General features: G+C 30.0%; 4 protein-coding genes across 4 annotated transcripts; 1 reads left to right on the forward strand and 3 right to left on the reverse strand.

Moving 5' to 3' along the window:
- Positions 1-47: 47 nt before the first annotated feature.
- OCT59_000029 (uncharacterized protein) lies at positions 48-686 on the reverse strand (the record flags this gene model as incomplete). The annotated part of the gene is made up of 1 exon (XM_066138549.1): positions 48-686. One exon carries the CDS (start codon positions 684-686, stop codon positions 48-50), a length of 639 nt encoding a protein of 212 aa, XP_065988033.1.
- Positions 687-6,333: 5,647 nt separating this feature from the next.
- On the reverse strand, positions 6,334-7,079 carry OCT59_000030 (uncharacterized protein; the record flags this gene model as incomplete). The annotated part of the gene is made up of 4 exons (XM_066138550.1): positions 6,334-6,370; positions 6,530-6,697; positions 6,787-6,830; positions 6,960-7,079. The coding sequence occupies 4 exons, from the start codon at positions 7,077-7,079 to the stop codon at positions 6,334-6,336; spliced, it is 369 nt and encodes a 122-aa protein (XP_065988034.1).
- A 2,837-nt stretch (positions 7,080-9,916) lies between these two features.
- OCT59_000031 (uncharacterized protein) lies at positions 9,917-14,372 on the forward strand (the record flags this gene model as incomplete). The annotated part of the gene is made up of 20 exons (XM_066138551.1): positions 9,917-9,953; positions 10,035-10,112; positions 10,212-10,313; positions 10,409-10,502; positions 10,572-10,669; positions 10,745-10,837; positions 10,911-10,993; positions 11,062-11,171; positions 11,247-11,382; positions 11,485-11,669; positions 11,730-11,835; positions 11,903-12,339; positions 12,414-12,477; positions 12,567-12,969; positions 13,043-13,193; positions 13,282-13,380; positions 13,453-13,986; positions 14,053-14,110; positions 14,182-14,227; positions 14,299-14,372. The coding sequence occupies 20 exons, from the start codon at positions 9,917-9,919 to the stop codon at positions 14,370-14,372; spliced, it is 2,988 nt and encodes a 995-aa protein (XP_065988035.1).
- A 472-nt stretch (positions 14,373-14,844) lies between these two features.
- OCT59_000032 (uncharacterized protein) lies at positions 14,845-16,430 on the reverse strand (the record flags this gene model as incomplete). The annotated part of the gene is made up of 5 exons (XM_066138552.1): positions 14,845-15,724; positions 15,804-15,856; positions 15,953-15,983; positions 16,074-16,191; positions 16,272-16,430. 5 exons carry the CDS (start codon positions 16,428-16,430, stop codon positions 15,048-15,050), a joined length of 1,038 nt encoding a protein of 345 aa, XP_065988036.1. The 3' UTR covers positions 14,845-15,047.
- Between the last annotated feature and the right edge of the window lie 1,301 nt (positions 16,431-17,731).

Consider the following 17,731-nt stretch of genomic DNA (forward strand, 5'->3'; position numbering starts at 1 on the left):
TGTTGTAAATTTGCAAGATTAGCTGTCATTATTTTCCAATTTTCTTTTCATCGCTTTTCACGTTGTTTTACAAATCGTATTTTAGGATCATCATTGTTTGTAAGATGTGAAATTATATGACTAGCCTTATTTGGATTAATAGTATTTTCTTTTTCATAACCAATTATATATGCACGATTTTGTCTTTCAATTGGTCTTGAATTGTATGCTTCATGATGCTTTCGTAATGCAATCATAACCGAATAATTTAGCTCTCCTGTTTGAAAAATATATCTAATAGTAGGATCTTTTAAGATTATGTTAATACTTAATAATGTATTATTAAAAGTTTCAATAAATGTATAAAAAAAATTAATAATAATACCATGAGTAAGTTGCTCATTATAAAGTATTCTTGTATTATTTAAAGTTGAAATAATTTGTGTCTGGATTTGATCATCGATATTCTCAATATTTGATAGATCAAGAATATCATCAACTGTTTCAATAGCATGTGAAGCTTGACTAATTGCATCAGAAATTTCTCTATCAATTTCAAAAAATTCATTTGGGTCATTTCCAAATTCCGAACTTGACTTATTGATTCCAGTTGATATTTCCAAATTTTGCTCTTCTATTATTACAAATGGCTGTAATAATGAATTACAGTCAACTCTCTTTAGAGTCATACATTTGGGACAGTCCATATTTGGTGATTATAAAAAGATGTGACTATATAAAAAATTTCTTATATTTGTATATCATAATTCCGGCCAAAAATTAACATAATTTTAGCCAGAATTATACTTAAAACTTTATTGTATCGTAACTTCGCCAATATTAATCGTAGAGAGATGATCTTACCGCCATTCGATTCGTCTTGATGAGACGGTTCTAATGGTATAAAATACGTCGAAATCCAATCACTAGATTCATTTCCGAAATTAAAAAAATATTAATGGTTTTTGTGTAATAACTCTGCCAATATTGATCCTAGAGAGACGATCTTACTACCATTCGATTCGTCTTGATGAGACGAATCTAATGGTATAAGATACATCGAAATCCAATCACTAGATCAATTTCCGAAATTAAAAAATATTAAATGGTTTTTAAGTAATAACTCCGTCAATATTGATCACAGAGAGATGAGCATACCACCATTCGATTCGTCTCGATGAGGCGATTCCAACGAGCTATAAATCGTCTTTTTACAATCACTAGGTACCGAGAAATCTAGCAAAATGTTAAATGGCGCAGTAAACGTAAATCAAGAAATATTATAATGCCGATGTTTAACATTTTGTTGAATAACTCGTAAGCCAGTGATCGGAAAAGGATAAAACTACCAGGGGTTGGTCACCCTATCTCAGTGGTTAGTCACTGAGACCCTCATTAAGCCTGAGTATGGTGAGGTCGCAGGTTCGATTCTGCTACCACGGAAATAAAAAGAATTTTACTGCGACGCTACAACCAATAGCGTGAAGGTACAGGGATTAGTGTAGTTGGACTGCATCATGGTGAATTAGTGTGTACGGTTAGGCCGCACATTTCAACTAAGGGTCATAGTGTCTTCAACGTTCCCACTGTGAGCCACGTTGGCATGTGCGCAGTCCTGTCGTGAAGTCACTACTATACCTTAGGGGGACTTCCTGTCTGGGTGGTCACTCTACGATACCGCTTGGGGTCAGTAATGGCTAGATGGTCATCCTAGATGGTAAAGCTGAGGGTGCAATGTCTTAGTGGTAGTTAGACCTTCTGTTAGGTCAGGACCATGCAGGTGTTCGTGCGCATGAACAGGTAGCATGGCTATGGGGTTCGATTCCCTACTCCTTGGGTCCTGGTTGGTGATCCCTGGTGGTTGATACCCACCATAAAATGGTGATCCTGGACAGATGCCTGCTACTTCCTGTCTGAGTGGTCACTACAAAGTATACCACTTGGGGTAAACAACTGTACTATCGGTGCTAGGTAATCGCGGGCTGTAGTGGCCTTTGAGTGAGGACTTAGTACCTAAAATGGTGGTATGGAAGGGTACTAGATGGTTGATGTTACCTGTCGAAAGTCCTCCATGAAAGTAGATGTTCTCTAAAGGTCGTTAAATAAATTGAGTATCGTGTCATGCAATGGATATAGGATGAGTAGGCGGCGTGTCTTTAGCTTGGTCAGTACAAAAATGGCCCGATGGGGGATGTGTATAGTGGTGCTGTTGCAGAGGAATTAAGTACTTTCGGTATAATGGTTGCCCATTGAAGATGATAGGACGCGAGCCAGAATTAGTTTCGCCAAGAGGCAATGGGTGGTCGGCCGTAAACACTTGCAAAGGAAAAGGATAAAACTACCACCATTCGATTCGTCTCAGTGAGACGATTCTAACAAGCTATGATACATCTTTGCACGATTATTAGATGCCAAGTTATTTAATATATTCTTTATATAACTGTGATTATAAACGGTTCTTTTTAATATAAGATTTTTGAGGATAGGTGTGATAGTGACTATAGATAGATTGTGACTATATAGGATAGATTTTAATAATAAGGTGTTTTGAACATTCAACTGGTGTGACTATATAGTAGAATGTGACTATAACGGGAGTACTATAGAGGGAGTTGACTGTATTCTTTACATAACTGCGACTATAAACAGTACTTTTTAATATGGACATTTTCAAAAATAGGTATTATAAAGTATCTATAGATAAATTCGCGACATATAGAATAGTATTTTAATAATAAAATATTTTCAACATCCAACTGGCGCGACTATATAGTAGAATGTACTATAATGAGAATGATTATAAAGGGAGTTGACTGTATTTACTAATGTTCAGTGTGTTCAGTATGTTTGTTTATATTTAGTGTATGTTCAGTACAAATTTTTATATTTTCAATTTTATTTATATTCAAAAAATGACAAAAATAATTTTTATATAAAGTTATATATAAATACTTCAAGTTTGCATAATTTTTGTATATATTCATAATGTATTTAATGTATTTGGTATAAAATAGTCAAAATTTCAGATTGTTAATATTTCTGAAAATAGCAATAAAATAAAGAAAAAATTAGCCAAAAATATTGTAACAATTTCAAATTCTTCATCAATAGCAGATAATAGTTCAAGTATTAGTATAGTATTTTATGTTATATTATTAAAATGCTTTTTTTACTAATTCAAGAATTTGATAAAAAAAGCTATTTAGTTTTAATTATACATGCCACCCAAATTATTTTGGACTGCCATAAGGCCACTCCAATTTAATAGTTTGTTTAACGTACCCCACCCCCCTCATTTTTGAAAAATTTTTAAAAATAAACAAACATATGTTATATCACGTGACTTATAATACTAACATCACCGATCTGTATAATATTTAAAAGAATTTCTTTCCAGTGCATTTGAATCTACCAAAGAAAATATTCCTAGTAGTATAATTAATAAAAGTAATATACGTAAACTTATTAATTGCATTATCTGTAATAAACCAAGATGTATTTTTAGTAAAAATGCATTGAGTGATAAAGAAAAAACTATGTTTATTTTTAAATGTTTACTTAATTTGATCCCCTCCCCCCCCTCAATTTTTATATAAAGTTAGGACGTTAAACAAACTATTAAATTGGAGCAGCCTAATTATAAGTAAAATCCCAAATTCAATTATGACATCCCAAATTATTTTGGCACTTTACATAGTAAATTATATATAAACTGAATGAATTATGGCATCCTAAATTATAATTATGACATCCCAAAATAATTTGGGCAGCATGTATAGTTTTAATAATTTTCTGATTCTTTTAATATATTTTGAATTAATATGAGATTAATTATTTATATAAATGACTAATAATTAAATATCTCTTAATATTTTATTTTATTTTTTAAAATATAGAACTTTTTTGCAGTATCTTTACTAGCAAGATGTAATACAATAGTTTTCTGTTATAAATGAATTAAATGAATTTAAATTTTTTTAATCTTATAGCAACTCTATTTTAATAGTCTAATATTATATTTGCTTCATTATTCCCAAAATGATTTTTAAAAATCATTTATATTAATATTTTTGTTAATATAAACCATTAATATTGATTCTACACTACAATCATCTAATTCAATTATGTCTAAATATTGTAAAACTGGAGAGTAATTTGATATATACTTTATTACAATTGCCAGATTTTTTGCAGGTGAAATTCACTAGGGGTGATTTCCACCATATTACGTGATTTATAGTTATTATATTAAAATTTAAACCTTTTCATTTTGAAAAAAAAATAAAAAATTACAATTTTTAATATAGCATTATATAATCAAAATATAATATAAATATAATATAAATGAATAAAAATATGTAGAATTTTTTTCTCTTACTAAAGAATATTTATTAGCAGGTGAATTTCACCATAAAATTTATTAAATTTATGCATATAAATCATGTTCCGGTGAAATTCACCAGAGGAATGTAAAATTAATCCCAAATATGTATGCACGAATTATATTTTTACAATTTAATAATTCTAAAGCCTCTAAAGCCTTGCTAATCAGATAATTTTCTTTTGATCCGCGAAAAAAAACTCCAAATCACTGGCGATTACAGTGATGTTTAAATTATTCGCCACAGGATTAGCACCATTTTGGCACGTGTTGTTGTTTCGTATAATCACTTTACATTAAAAATTGGATTAGCGAAATTCATAAATAACTAATTAATGGTAAAATGAAATTTCTAAATTCTAGTTTCAAAGTTAGTTAATCTTTAATTTCATATCACCAATTATATATATTCTATATACTATAAATAAAACATCGCAATAAAAATACCAAATAAAAAAACCGATTATAATCACAAGACACAATAATAATGTATCAAAAGATTTTGTCGTTATAAGAGGTGCCTAATAAATTTATGTTAAAAGTTCAAATTTACTTATTAATCAAAAAGATTCTTATAACAATAATATAATTTACCGTAACGGTTGAATCCTGAATTTCTATGGTTGAACTATGTGAATAATGAGAATTGTGTGAACTTCTTGATGCTTCTTGGGCAAAATATTCTTTCAGTTTATTTTTCATTTCGATATATTCGATTGGCATATTTACTATTAATACACGTTTTAATAAATAAATAATATTTTTCTTAAAAATATTTCCGGCTTTATACGTACATTCTTTTGAATAAAGATCCATTTTTACAATAGACTGATTAGAGTTTACCATAAAGATAAAAAAGAAAAAGAAAAAGAAGAAATTCCAAAGTTCGTGTCGTTGTTTAAATATTTCATAGTAAAACGAATAATTTTTAATATGCAATCGTATGTCATTTACCCATGATATTTGCATTTGCATTAAAAAATGCACGATAATGTTTGATATTTTTAACTGATCAATCATTCACGCAGAACTTTGCCTTCAAAAAATAACTAAAATGGATTTTATTCATTTTTTTTAATTGCTATTTGATTATAGAATGAAACTAAGAAAATTTACTTCATCATAAACAGCATAATAATTATAATAATCGTGGAAATAAAACTTTTATTTTGTACTTAATAACATTACTTTGTTATATCGAAAAAAAATTACTTTTTACCCTCTATAGTTATTGTCGTTCCCATAATAAAACATAAATTTACGTTTTTATGATATAATCGTTAAAATTGCCAGTTAAGCCAAATTCATAGAACTAATACTAAACGTGTTTAATATCTTTGATCTTGTACTTGTTCGCAAACAAAATTCCTTTTTATCAATTTGATATCATAATAATTCTTTCCAGATAAATGAAAGAACAATATTTTTTTTTAAGACATTACAATGACATAATTATATGAGAATTTCGGAAAAGAAACAAATCGTAATATTACTTTTATTTTTTTCTGAGAAAACGAAAATAAAGTAAAATAAAAAAAAAATGATGTTTAACAAAATTACTTGTTTTCTTTTAATTATCACTTATCACATTCTTGTCTACTTTAGTACCTTTCACGAAGCTGAAGCTCATGAAGATAAACATAAATGAAATAATTATAAATGTACATCAACTTACTATAAATCGATCATGCCGGCCTACAAACCCATCTACGTAGCCTCTACTGAATACATGACCTTTACAAGACCGTCTATAAGATTACGAGACAAAGTATCGTAAGCATACAGTACCCGGGTCTTATTCAAGAACCTTGATTTTTAAAATTGAATAGTACCCGTGGGTACTGTGTGAGGAACCGGTACTATTCCTGGGGATATACTATGTGGAGTTGTTTTTGCAGGGGTACTGTGCATAGGGATCTCGGTTTAATTTGAGATAGATGATGCCGAAAAGATTTTTATTCGCTGGATATTAACTACTTTGTTCCCAAAAAATAAATACAGCGGATACTACTAAACCAATGCAAATACCACACATATTTATACCGCAGAGTATAAATTCACATAGCGAAATTAGCAAAAAGAAATTTCGCATATCAGTTCCTTGAAGGTCTGTGAAGATTAGAAAAAAAATGGGTATTAAAAAGTTATTTTATAACCACAAGTAGGTACCTAGTAAAAACCAAGTAATCAATAGGCAATACACGAAATAAGTAGCTTCGTTTATCCTTCGTTAAGCCAACGAATCCAGCGGAGACCAAGAGACTTGTTTCCTCGCTCATCAAACATAGCCCACAGAAACAATGTTTTTTGATGCTTGGAATCATGTCCCGATTAAACCTACCCATAGAACCTTGCTCAGAGTAAGTTACATACACCCACGCCGACTTGGGTGAGACTATGCGCATAGAGTCATCACTCATACATACCTTTCAGAATTTTCATTTATTTGGAAACTATTAACTGTTAAGTTCTATGAAGACAAGACCAGTTAGATTACCAGAACCGAACCGGTTACCTCAATTTACTATTAATATGTCAAATCTCATGATCTAACCGTTGTATCTATGAATTCATCATGCAATTAATATTCAATACTTACAACATCAAATGTCAAATTCACAAATCGAACAAAGTTGAGAATTTTCTCCTTTTTGTTTTGATTCTCGATAGTTTTCCAGATGTACATTATGTATTCATCTTTTTTCAATGCGAGCTTCATTATTTGTCGTTTCTTTCTTTATCCACCTCCGCAAAATCTTCAAGAATTTCTGCAACAAATTCTGCTACTTCGAAGAGATACTATCATTAAATTTTCTCTTAAGGGATCAAATTCGTGTTAGCGCAAGGTCGCTCCATCTACCCTTTTCATCTATCACTGTTCCACGCGCCATTTTATTTCTCATCTTTTTTTTGAAGCTACTTAGTAGCTCAATAGGATCTATTAAAAACCTATATTTTCAATTATGAAATTTATCATACATAAAACGTCAGCATTTTCGAAGTCAAGATGTTGCTTTGCGACAAAAGACTACGATTTTGGATTATGTGCTCATTGTCCATAGGAAATAATTTATAGAGAGTCTTTAATAATTTATAGAAAGTCTTTTCAAGAATTTACGAAAGGTTCAACAATAGCCCCTTGTTCATCATTGGCGAAGGAAAAGGCTTGTTTCACCGGTGGGTGAAGAATCCCGAGTTTTCACGTTATTATTCTCTCTGCCAATTACTTTACTATAATCTCCGTTGGCGGTCTCTTATACCTACTACTATTGTAACTGTTGGCAGTCGCATGTGGTCCAATAGCAATGGTAGATGCGTAAAATCAAGTTTTTTTTTTCTTTGCAGGAAGACGAACTCTTTTTTACTTAGCTAATTGAATACCATGGTATGCGCTGTGGACTTTACAGAAGGCCTTATCGCTGGATAAAATATCGTAAAGTGAGTTATGAAATATCTAAATCAAAGTGACGCGCGTGTACTTTGGATTTATCACGTGATTATAAGACTATTCGCGGTATCGCCACAAAATTTTTTCACCCCACGTGACTTGTGTGACGCGGTGGCACAATCAGTTTATATTTGTTTATTGTTTATTCGTTACAACAAAACTATTTCTCTCTCCCTGTTTTCTTTTTTTCTCTCCACTTTTTTCACGTTAAAATATTCTTTAAAAAATCCATTAAACAAAAAAAAATTTAAATATTTTTGAAAAGCTAGAGTGTAGAATATTGTTATAAAGCTATAGTTAATTTTTATTTACAATAGACGCGTTTTTTGTAGATTTTGTGAATATTTTAGCTAAATAAAACAAGGTTTTAGCGCTTGAAGAAAGTTATTTAACAAGTATGTATATTATTTTTGTGCAAATATTGGTGTTTTTTAAAAGAAATTACTGAGCTGTATTTGTTTTTTATTTTGTAGTGTAATTTCAGGACTTTAGTTAAATGTTATAGGTTTAGGTAGCTTAGACTAAGTTGTTTAACAGGTATGGAACCACTCAAATATAATATTTGCAACAATATGTATGGAAACTACTGTGCCGCACGCGGCTGATTTTTTCACTTTACGGCGTAATTTTGGTGCTTTTGTTATATGAAACAAGCCTTTAGAGATTAAGTAAAGTTATTAGCAAGTGTAGGATTACTTAGATATTGATTTTTATTAAATTAGCTTTAATATTTATGGAATAATGTACTTGACTCCAAATACCAATAAATATTTATTTGTTTATTAAAATTAAATTAAATAAAGTGAGAAGAATTATTTTAAAATGTATTTATTATAAAAGTAATAAAATGATTAATATATTAAAGGAAAAATATCAATTTTTTTTTTTCCCAAGATAAACGTTATAATATGTATTCGCGGTACACATCATGTGATTTTTGTTAAAAAACGTAAAAACGAAAAAACGCGTTTCATGCTAAATATAGTATATTGTGATCAGTCATCGCTTCTAAAAATAGAATTTTAGTATCGGTTAGTCCCTATTTGTCACGCACTTCACGGGTAAATCTTACCACACCACCTCGCGTAGTACAGGTGATGATTTTGTCACATGGTCACGTGATGGCGGCGGCCTCGTTGTTTATATTTATCTCAGCGACTTAGAAATTTTTTTGCGGTCTGATCTCTATTTGTCACTTGCATAAAATGTCACGCCCTTTATGCAGTGTAACCAACACTATTAATATTCGTAACACGCGAGGTGGTGTGGTAAGATCATCCCACTTCACGTAACACCAACAATTTGCTTCACGTGATCACGTATATTGTTAAGAATTATATTTGCGTTTCCAACATCATCCCCTTGTTCATTACCGACATTACCGACTCAAAAAAATTCCACCCCTGCGTCGATCCCAATATTCTAGCCATCTGAGGATCAATAAACTATGGCTATGTTATTTATGATAAGAAAAAAATGAAGCAGTGCGAATACGATACGGATACCATGGACAAATAATGTTTCAAGCATTCTTACTTTATAAAATATTAATATTAATAGTTTTGTGCTCAGTTTTCCTAAAACTTTATTTTCTAAACCTTGCTTTTTTCCCCTGACTTTAATGAATTTAATATTCTTAACTGAATTTATTTTTTAGGATGTGATGTTCCCAATTCAGCATCAGGTTAAAAAACTAAATCTATAAATCACGTGATTAATGGCCAATTTCAGAGGTTATTTAAAAAGTTAATTACAATAATTCGAATGGCACTCATTACATTATATTGTATTTCTAAGTAATTTTAAAGATTTATAATAATAAGATTTCTCGTCGTTTCTTTATTTTCTAATGAATCGATCCAAGCATGTTATATAATTTCACGTGGCTCATTATCAAAAATCATGACGTATTTGCCACAAGCGTTGATTCAACTGTCAAGCCTCTCAAGCCTCATCGTTTGTGTTCATTCGCAAAAAGCTTGTATAAAAAGGTAAAGTATTTAATGCAACTCTAATTTTTGCATTTTTTTTATTGTACCGCGTTGTAAAGTTGACGCGTGTCAATTTTTTTTTTTTTATTATTTTGTCCCAACTTTTATACGTTTGAAATGCACTTAGCAAAACCTAGCTGGCTTGCTCATTTAGGTGAATACTATTTTATACTATTTCAATATTAATCGAAACAACAATAGTAATAATGAAATGTTTGTTTGTCATTTCTCCTAGATGATAAGGGCCAAAGAACTTCGATTTTCTCAATACACGTACATCCTGACGGAACTAGAATAGCAACGGGCGGACTTGGTAAAGTTTCAACTTCAGATATAGATTTCTCGTTTGATATATTTTTGATAGAATTTAAAATCTACAATTTCTATACTTGAAATTACCGTGTAATTCTAGATAATAAAATCAAATTATGGAGTACTATACCTATAATCGATGGTTCCAAAGCTCGTGATCCTAATTTTCCGACATTATTATGTACCTTGGGTTTACATAACGGTTAATAACACTTATATATATTATATATATTATCTTTATTATTTTTATAATTATTGTGCCCAATTAACGCGATTTAATGATTGATTTTTTTACAGGTTCGGTTCTTTGTGTAAGATGGTCTAACAGAGATGGACGTTATTTGGCATCTGGTTCAGATGATCAACTTTTATTAATATGGGAATGGGACAAGTAATATTTTTTTGATTGATTTATTTCATATTAATAATTATTAATTTTTTAATGCCATCCTTGTTTTAGATCAACTGAAGCTTGGGCTGGTCAAAGCATTTTTGGAAGTGGTGAGCAAAATATTGAAAATTGGAAACCAGTACGTCGTCTTACGGGACATCAATCAGGTAAATAGCTTTTTTATTATTAATTCTTATGTTGAAATTAATTAAATATTTGTTTAATTAATCACCGTTTAAAAGACGTCGTGGACCTTGCATGGTCTAGAGACAATACTTATTTAGCTTCATGTGGATTAGATAATTTGGTTTTCATATGGGATGGTAGAAAATTTGGTAAGGGTTTACTGTATCTGACATATATAATTTAATCATCCGGGTAAATTGATTGATTAATTTAATTTTATAGAGAAGCTGCATAAATTAGACGCACATCAAGGATTTGTTAAAGGTGTGACCTGGGACCCTGTGGGAGAATACCTTGCAACTGAGGTAATTTTAAAAAAATAATCCGATCTATAAATGGGAATAAGTTTTTGATCTTTCAAGTAAATTTACAGTCAGATGATAAAACTGTCAAAGTTTGGCGAACGTCGGATTGGAAAGTACAGGCGGAAATCAGCGAACCATATACAAGTTCTCCCACAACAACATTTTATCGCCGATTAAGGTAAAATTTTCATTGATAAAAAGTTTTAATCTTATTTGATTAAATTAAACATATCATTATACTTTTTTTTTGCAGCTGGTCTCCGGATGGATCGCATGTTGCTACTGCAAATGGTGCACAAGGACCTGTTCCAATTGCTGCTATATTTAATAGAAATGATTGGAGGCCTGATGTCTCACTGGTTGGTCATGACTCTGCGATTGAAGTCGTGGTGAGTATTCAATGACTTTATATCTTAATTTAGTTGATACGCATACGTTTTTATATATACACACACACGTTGACTTTATTCTAATAATAATTATTAATTTAGTCATTTAATCCAGTTATTTTCATGATACCCGAGAGCGATGATGCTGATCCGGATTCTGCTAGTGTTGGCAGTGTATGTGCAGTAGGAAGCCAAGATCACAGTATTTCCGTGTGGGTAACTCGGAATGCGCGGCCTTTGTTTGTTTGTCAAAAACCGTTTGATCATAGTGTTTTGGATTTAGCATGGTAAGATTTATAGTTAATTCATTATTTTAATTTTTATTAATCACTTTCCTATTAATTTAGGTCTCCTGACGGTACACATCTTTATGCTTGTTCATATGATGGTACCGTAGTAGTTTTACAATTTCTTAATAATGAATTTGGAACACGGTTATCAATGGAAGAACATGTAATTAGTCAATATTATTATTTTCATTTTATTTGCAAATATGAATAATGTTATTTACTGTTAATAGGACAAAATTCTGGCCAAATATGGATTTGTTCCGAAAGATCCAATAATATTGGAAAATACGACACAACTTGCTATGGAAGGAACACTTGCTATAACAAATAAAACTTCATCATCAGGTAGAATAGCTGCCCTAATGAGCGGTAATCAAGAATTGCCACCACCACCAACTGTCATAATCTCTGAGGATAAGATAAATTATGGTCCACCATCATCAGCACCATCACAGATGACAAGCGAAAATAGTAATACTATTAAATCAAGTTCAGTTAGCGGACAGGTTGCACAGCAAAAACCTGGCGTAAGTAACGGGCCAGTGCCAATGGAGATTGAGAATGCTATGGCATCTGGTTCAAGCGGATCTACTAATACTCAAACGCAGCAAAATATCACCCTTACAAAAGATGGCAAAAAAAGAATACAACCCCAATTTTTAAGAGGGTAAACCATTTGTGATGTATTATGATTTATTATTATATTTTATAACGTGTATTAATCCTTGATTTTGTTTAAAGGCTTACATCATCTCCTGGTACTCCACTTCGGCCGCCTATGCCCGTGCCAATGCCTATGCCAACTGTATATTATAACAGTAACACTTACTTTTATATGTATTTGATTAATATATTTCCTGTCGTTAATTAATTTGTCTTATTTTATTAAAATAGGATAATGTTGGCACACCGGCAATAAATGGTAATCTTTCTAATACTTCAATATTTTCTCAATCGCAGCAACAATCCGTAAGTTTGGATAAAGCAAGCAATTTAGATGCTCCTTCTCGTGCATTACCAGCTGGTGGAATACCTGCAATACTTATTGGAAACAAAAGAAAAGAATCATTTGCATCAGAAATAGCTGCTCAATCAAATAAAAGGCAATCTTTTAGTAAATCAAGAGCCGATTCAGTAATAGAAACTGAAGGTTATGTCTTAAGATCGGGATTAGTTCCACCATCAGTGACAATGTCGCAAGTGAGACTAGCCTCTCACAAGGTTAAAGATTACCTAGCAAAAGACCGTCTAGATGGTGCAACGTTAAAATTAGAGTGTTTTAACAATAATGCTAAAGGTTTGTTATTTCATCAGATTATTTCCAAATTATTTAATATTCAATGTAATAATTATTTTTAAATAAATTTTAGGTCCATCACAGATATCATGTACTCGTGGTAAAGTGGTGGTTTGGATAGATTATGTTCCAAGTTCAATTATACTTTTAACGGGACATTCTCAATTTTCTGCTGTCGCTTGTGAAGATGGTAGTTTATTCGTATATTCTAGCGCTGGTAGAAGGTTTGTACATCATTTCTAAATTGTTAATATCGATAATATCGAAAATACTTATTCAAATTTTTTACTTATTTTTCTTAATTTTTTTTAGATTATTGCCGGTTATAATGCTTGAATCAGCTGCATCATTTTTAGAAATTTGTCGTGAATATTTACTCTGTATAACTCAAACTGGCCTAATCTATATTTGGTGAGTAACAGAATAATTATTTAATGGTTAATAAAAAATCAATTTTAAAGTGATCTTTTTTTTTAATTTTAGGGATTTACGAAATTTAAAGGCTATCGTCTCTTCCGTATCTACTGCGCCTATTCTTCAAGCTGCAACAATATTATCGGATGACTTTCATTCTACAGTTTCCATTATTTCTGCATGTGTTAGACCTAATGGAATACCTTTATTGGTTACAAGTATAAATGAAGCATGGTGTTATCATCTTGATATGAAAACTTGGGTTCGAGTCTATGATCCTCGTTATTCAACTCTAGATCCTTCTAATTCTGAAACTTCTGAAGTGATTGGTGGTTCAATCTTAGCATCATTGGAAAGTATGGCAAGGCAACGTGGTGGAAATATTGGATCATTAGCCTATTTAAGACATTCTGGAGGCAAGGATACTCAGGGAAAAGCTCATGTAATTGGACATTTAGAGAATCAACTTGTTTCTTCGGAAATGGTTAATTCTCCTACCGAGTATAAACGTTTGCTATTTGCCTATGCACAACAACTGGCTGATGAAGGAGCTGAATTCAGATTACATGAACTTTGTATGGAATTACTTGGGCCAGTCAATGGGTATGAAATTTTAGTAGTAAAATTTATTTTTTATTAATTTGTTCTTATTCTTATTTATTAACTTAGACAAGATAGCCTTATTAACAATAACCAAACTAGATCGAATTGGGACCCATTCATTATGGTAATGTCTGAATAAATGTATAAATATTTAAACGCTTTTGAGATAAGCTAATTTTACATTACATTCTTCAGGGTATGTCAAAGCGACAGCTTTTGAAAGAGATATTACCTATTTTGGGTAAGTAACTTTTGAAATATTAACGTACTACTCTATCTGATTTCTTAACTAATTCAATTTGATAAATATAGCTTCAAATCGTGCTTTACAACGACATGTTACTGAGTATGGAGATGCTTTGAAAAAAATACTTAAAATAGATTGAACTAAAAGCGAAAAAATAGTGCCGGTATAAACTAATTAACCGTAGTGGTTGGTGGTCATCGTAGTAGTAATAAATGTTATTAAGTCAAACAGGATGTATAATGCACGTAATAATGAAAGTTGGTTTTTTTTTATTATTACAATTTTTTTTTTAAAAAAAATATATATATAATATATATATAATATATACACGCGTTTTAATTTGGATGAAATTTTTTTTTTTTTCCAAAAAAGAAATATCATTCAATAAATAAACCTTTAAAGGAAAGAATGATCATATTATATTGATTCGTAAATCTAAAAAAAATAAGGAAAGAAATGTTTTGGGGTAAAAATAATAAAATAACGTAGAAGTAGTAATGATTAAGATAAATTATGAATGGAATAGATAACGTGATAAATATTAAAAATGAGATGTTGAATTTACTTAATTCACTTCGAATTTCTCATAAATTTCCAAAATTTCCTATCTCGTACCAGCCAAGATAAATAATTCAAATTTTAATAATTCCAATATTTATAAATAAATATAAACCAACAACTATAATTATTTTAATTTGATAATAAAATACAAAAAAAAAAAAAAGGATGAAAAAAAAAAAAATAACAATAAATCAAGATAATAAAAAAACAAACATAAATCGAATATGAAGGTTGTAATTAATACAAATTAAATTTAAGTCTTGGCAACTTGTTCTTGACTCATGCTGGGAGAATGAACATTCAAGGGAGGTAATTGAGGAGGAATTGGTGAATGTACCATTGGAGAATCCACTGGTGATGGCGCTGGTGGTTGTTGAGATTGACGTTGATGCGGTGATTGCTGTTTATGTTGATCACGATTATTGTGATGATGCTGATGATGAGTTGGACTTGATTGATTTAATGGGGGTACAGGCATACTAGCACTTCTGGGTTTTAAGACATTCATGAATTTTTTTGCAGGATTTTCTTGATTTCTTTGTACTTTTTGTCTTAGAGCTTCCATCACATATTCATGATCCACTTCAGATTCGGAAAGTTTAGTACGTTTATTATTACTATTTACAGAAGTAGGACTTTGTGAATAATGATGGTGTGTTTGAGATGTTGCAGATTGTGGATGCTCCGGTATACTGCTTGTTGGAGTAGAAAATGAATGATTATTATGCATAGCAGTGGGAGATGCAGTTATGATCGGAAATGATGGAATTGAAAGTGTTAAAGAAGGACGTTGATTCATCGGACTATAGGAATGATTGTGTGGATTTGAAACTCCATTATAAGATACACTATCATGGCCAGTGGTAGCCGAAGAAGGAGGGGATAAACGCGGTGTTGCGCTTGTTGGTGTTGTTGCTGGAAAATGCGCGTCTATATAAATAAAAAATAAAATTTTTTTAATATCCAAATTTATACTAAAAAAAAAAAAAGAAGTTAAAATATGGCAAACCTATCGGCGGTGGTATAGATAAATATGGACTATGCACGTCTGATGGAGATTTTCTGATCAAGAGAATTAAAAAATATTATGATTGTTATTATTATAAGTTTTTTTTTTTAAAAAAAAAAGATAAAATAAAACAAATTAATAATATCTACACATTGAATCCTGGTGTAGAGGTATTCACCGCTATAAAAAAAATTAGGGGAAAAAAAATAAAAAAGTTAAAAATTGATCTAAAAATATGGGTGATTTGATTAATATCAATACAATAATTACGTGGAACTCCGGTATAAATTGTTGGAGGTTTCTTCTGTTCCCTTAATATTTCCAATTCCACTTGTTTATACTGTAAGCGTACTTGTTCCGTTTTATATTTTCCTTCTTCAGTTCGACGCTAATTACAAAAAATGATAATGTATTTAATAATAGTACGCGTTAAAATGATAATAATAGATAAGAGACCGAGAATCATACTTTGTCTTCTTCAGATTTAGCAGTAAGAATTTGTTTCAACAGATCATGATTGTCACGATACATGTCTAATATTTCACGAAGTGAAATATCAGCTTTCGGTAAAGTATTTGTCGCAGGTGAAGGATAAGAATAAGCTGCCTGGTTTCTCAAGTCCGACATTTTTTTTCTACTATTTTTTCACTTATAATGAAAAACTTATAATATGAGAAATTTTTAAAAAAAATATTTAAAATGAGAAAGTTTGTTTTTTTTAAAAAAAAATTTTTTTTTTCTAAGAATAATATTTTCGTTTTCTTTTCGTTTAAAAAAAAGCTTGCATACATTTTTTTTTGTCTTGTTATATAAATAGTATAAAATATATTTAATAAATCAACATAGCCAATAATAACTTCGTATTACAGATCTACGATTATAAATACTTTTAATATTTTTTTGCCCAAATTTATGATCTATTTCTGGATAAAACGTGATTTCATTTTAAATAAAGAAAAAAAAAGATCTTTTATTATTTTTCTGTATGTTGATCACCTGAATTTACTAAAAACACAGTTGTAATATTACCTTTATTAAGCAACGATTAACCCTTTTAGTTTCAAATGTATTAAACGAAACAAGAAAAAATTTAAAAAAATTTTTTTTTTAAAAAAAAAAACGAAAATTAATAGTTTTTTTTTTTAATTAATTGTAATATTTAAATTAAATTTAAACTTTAATTTGGTTAGGTTCGTTAAAATTAAACATACGATGGGGTTTTTTTTTAGATTTGCCTTCCCTTTTTTTTGATCTGATATTTATATAGAATTAAAAAACTAAATAAACAAAAAATACGGTATCAAGTTTATATGTGCTGTACTGTATGTAATTTTAGTAATTTGACAGATTGATTGTTTCATAATCTTTTTGGCAATGATTTTATTTAAGTTTCCAGATGCTGTTCGAAATTTGTCTGTCACAAGGTTTTGAAAGTTTGAAACATGTAAAATATCGGATATTGCATTATGTCATATGTCATTATATTCATTTATTCTGCAAATAAGGCAAAAGGTCTATAACTGTAAAGTTTTATTAATTCTGATATTTACAAATTTAATTAAAGTTATTTTATACAGTACCCTATATAGTAATAAAATCTGCAATCTGCATTATTATCAATTTACTGTATGTACATAATATTCGTACATAAAATTTCTTAGGAAATATTATTTGAAATTTAAAATAAATCCTTCTTTATAAATAAATGCAGAATGGTTTACTCATATATATATAATGTTACATTAATTTTAAAAGCTGAAGTTGATTTTAGTTAGTAATTAAAAAAATTTGTAAATCATTATTGATTTTCCTATAATAAATTAATGCTAAATTGTACTATAATCTAGATTTTTTTGCAGATATAATAATATTTATTTTTTATATTAATAAATATTTAAAAGTTACTGTAAATTTCCTATTGGTAAAAT

The sequence above is a fragment of the Rhizophagus irregularis genome, chromosome 1 (genome assembly GCF_026210795.1).
Source record: "Rhizophagus irregularis chromosome 1, complete sequence".
NCBI lineage: Eukaryota > Fungi > Glomeromycota > Glomeromycetes > Glomerales > Glomeraceae > Rhizophagus > Rhizophagus irregularis.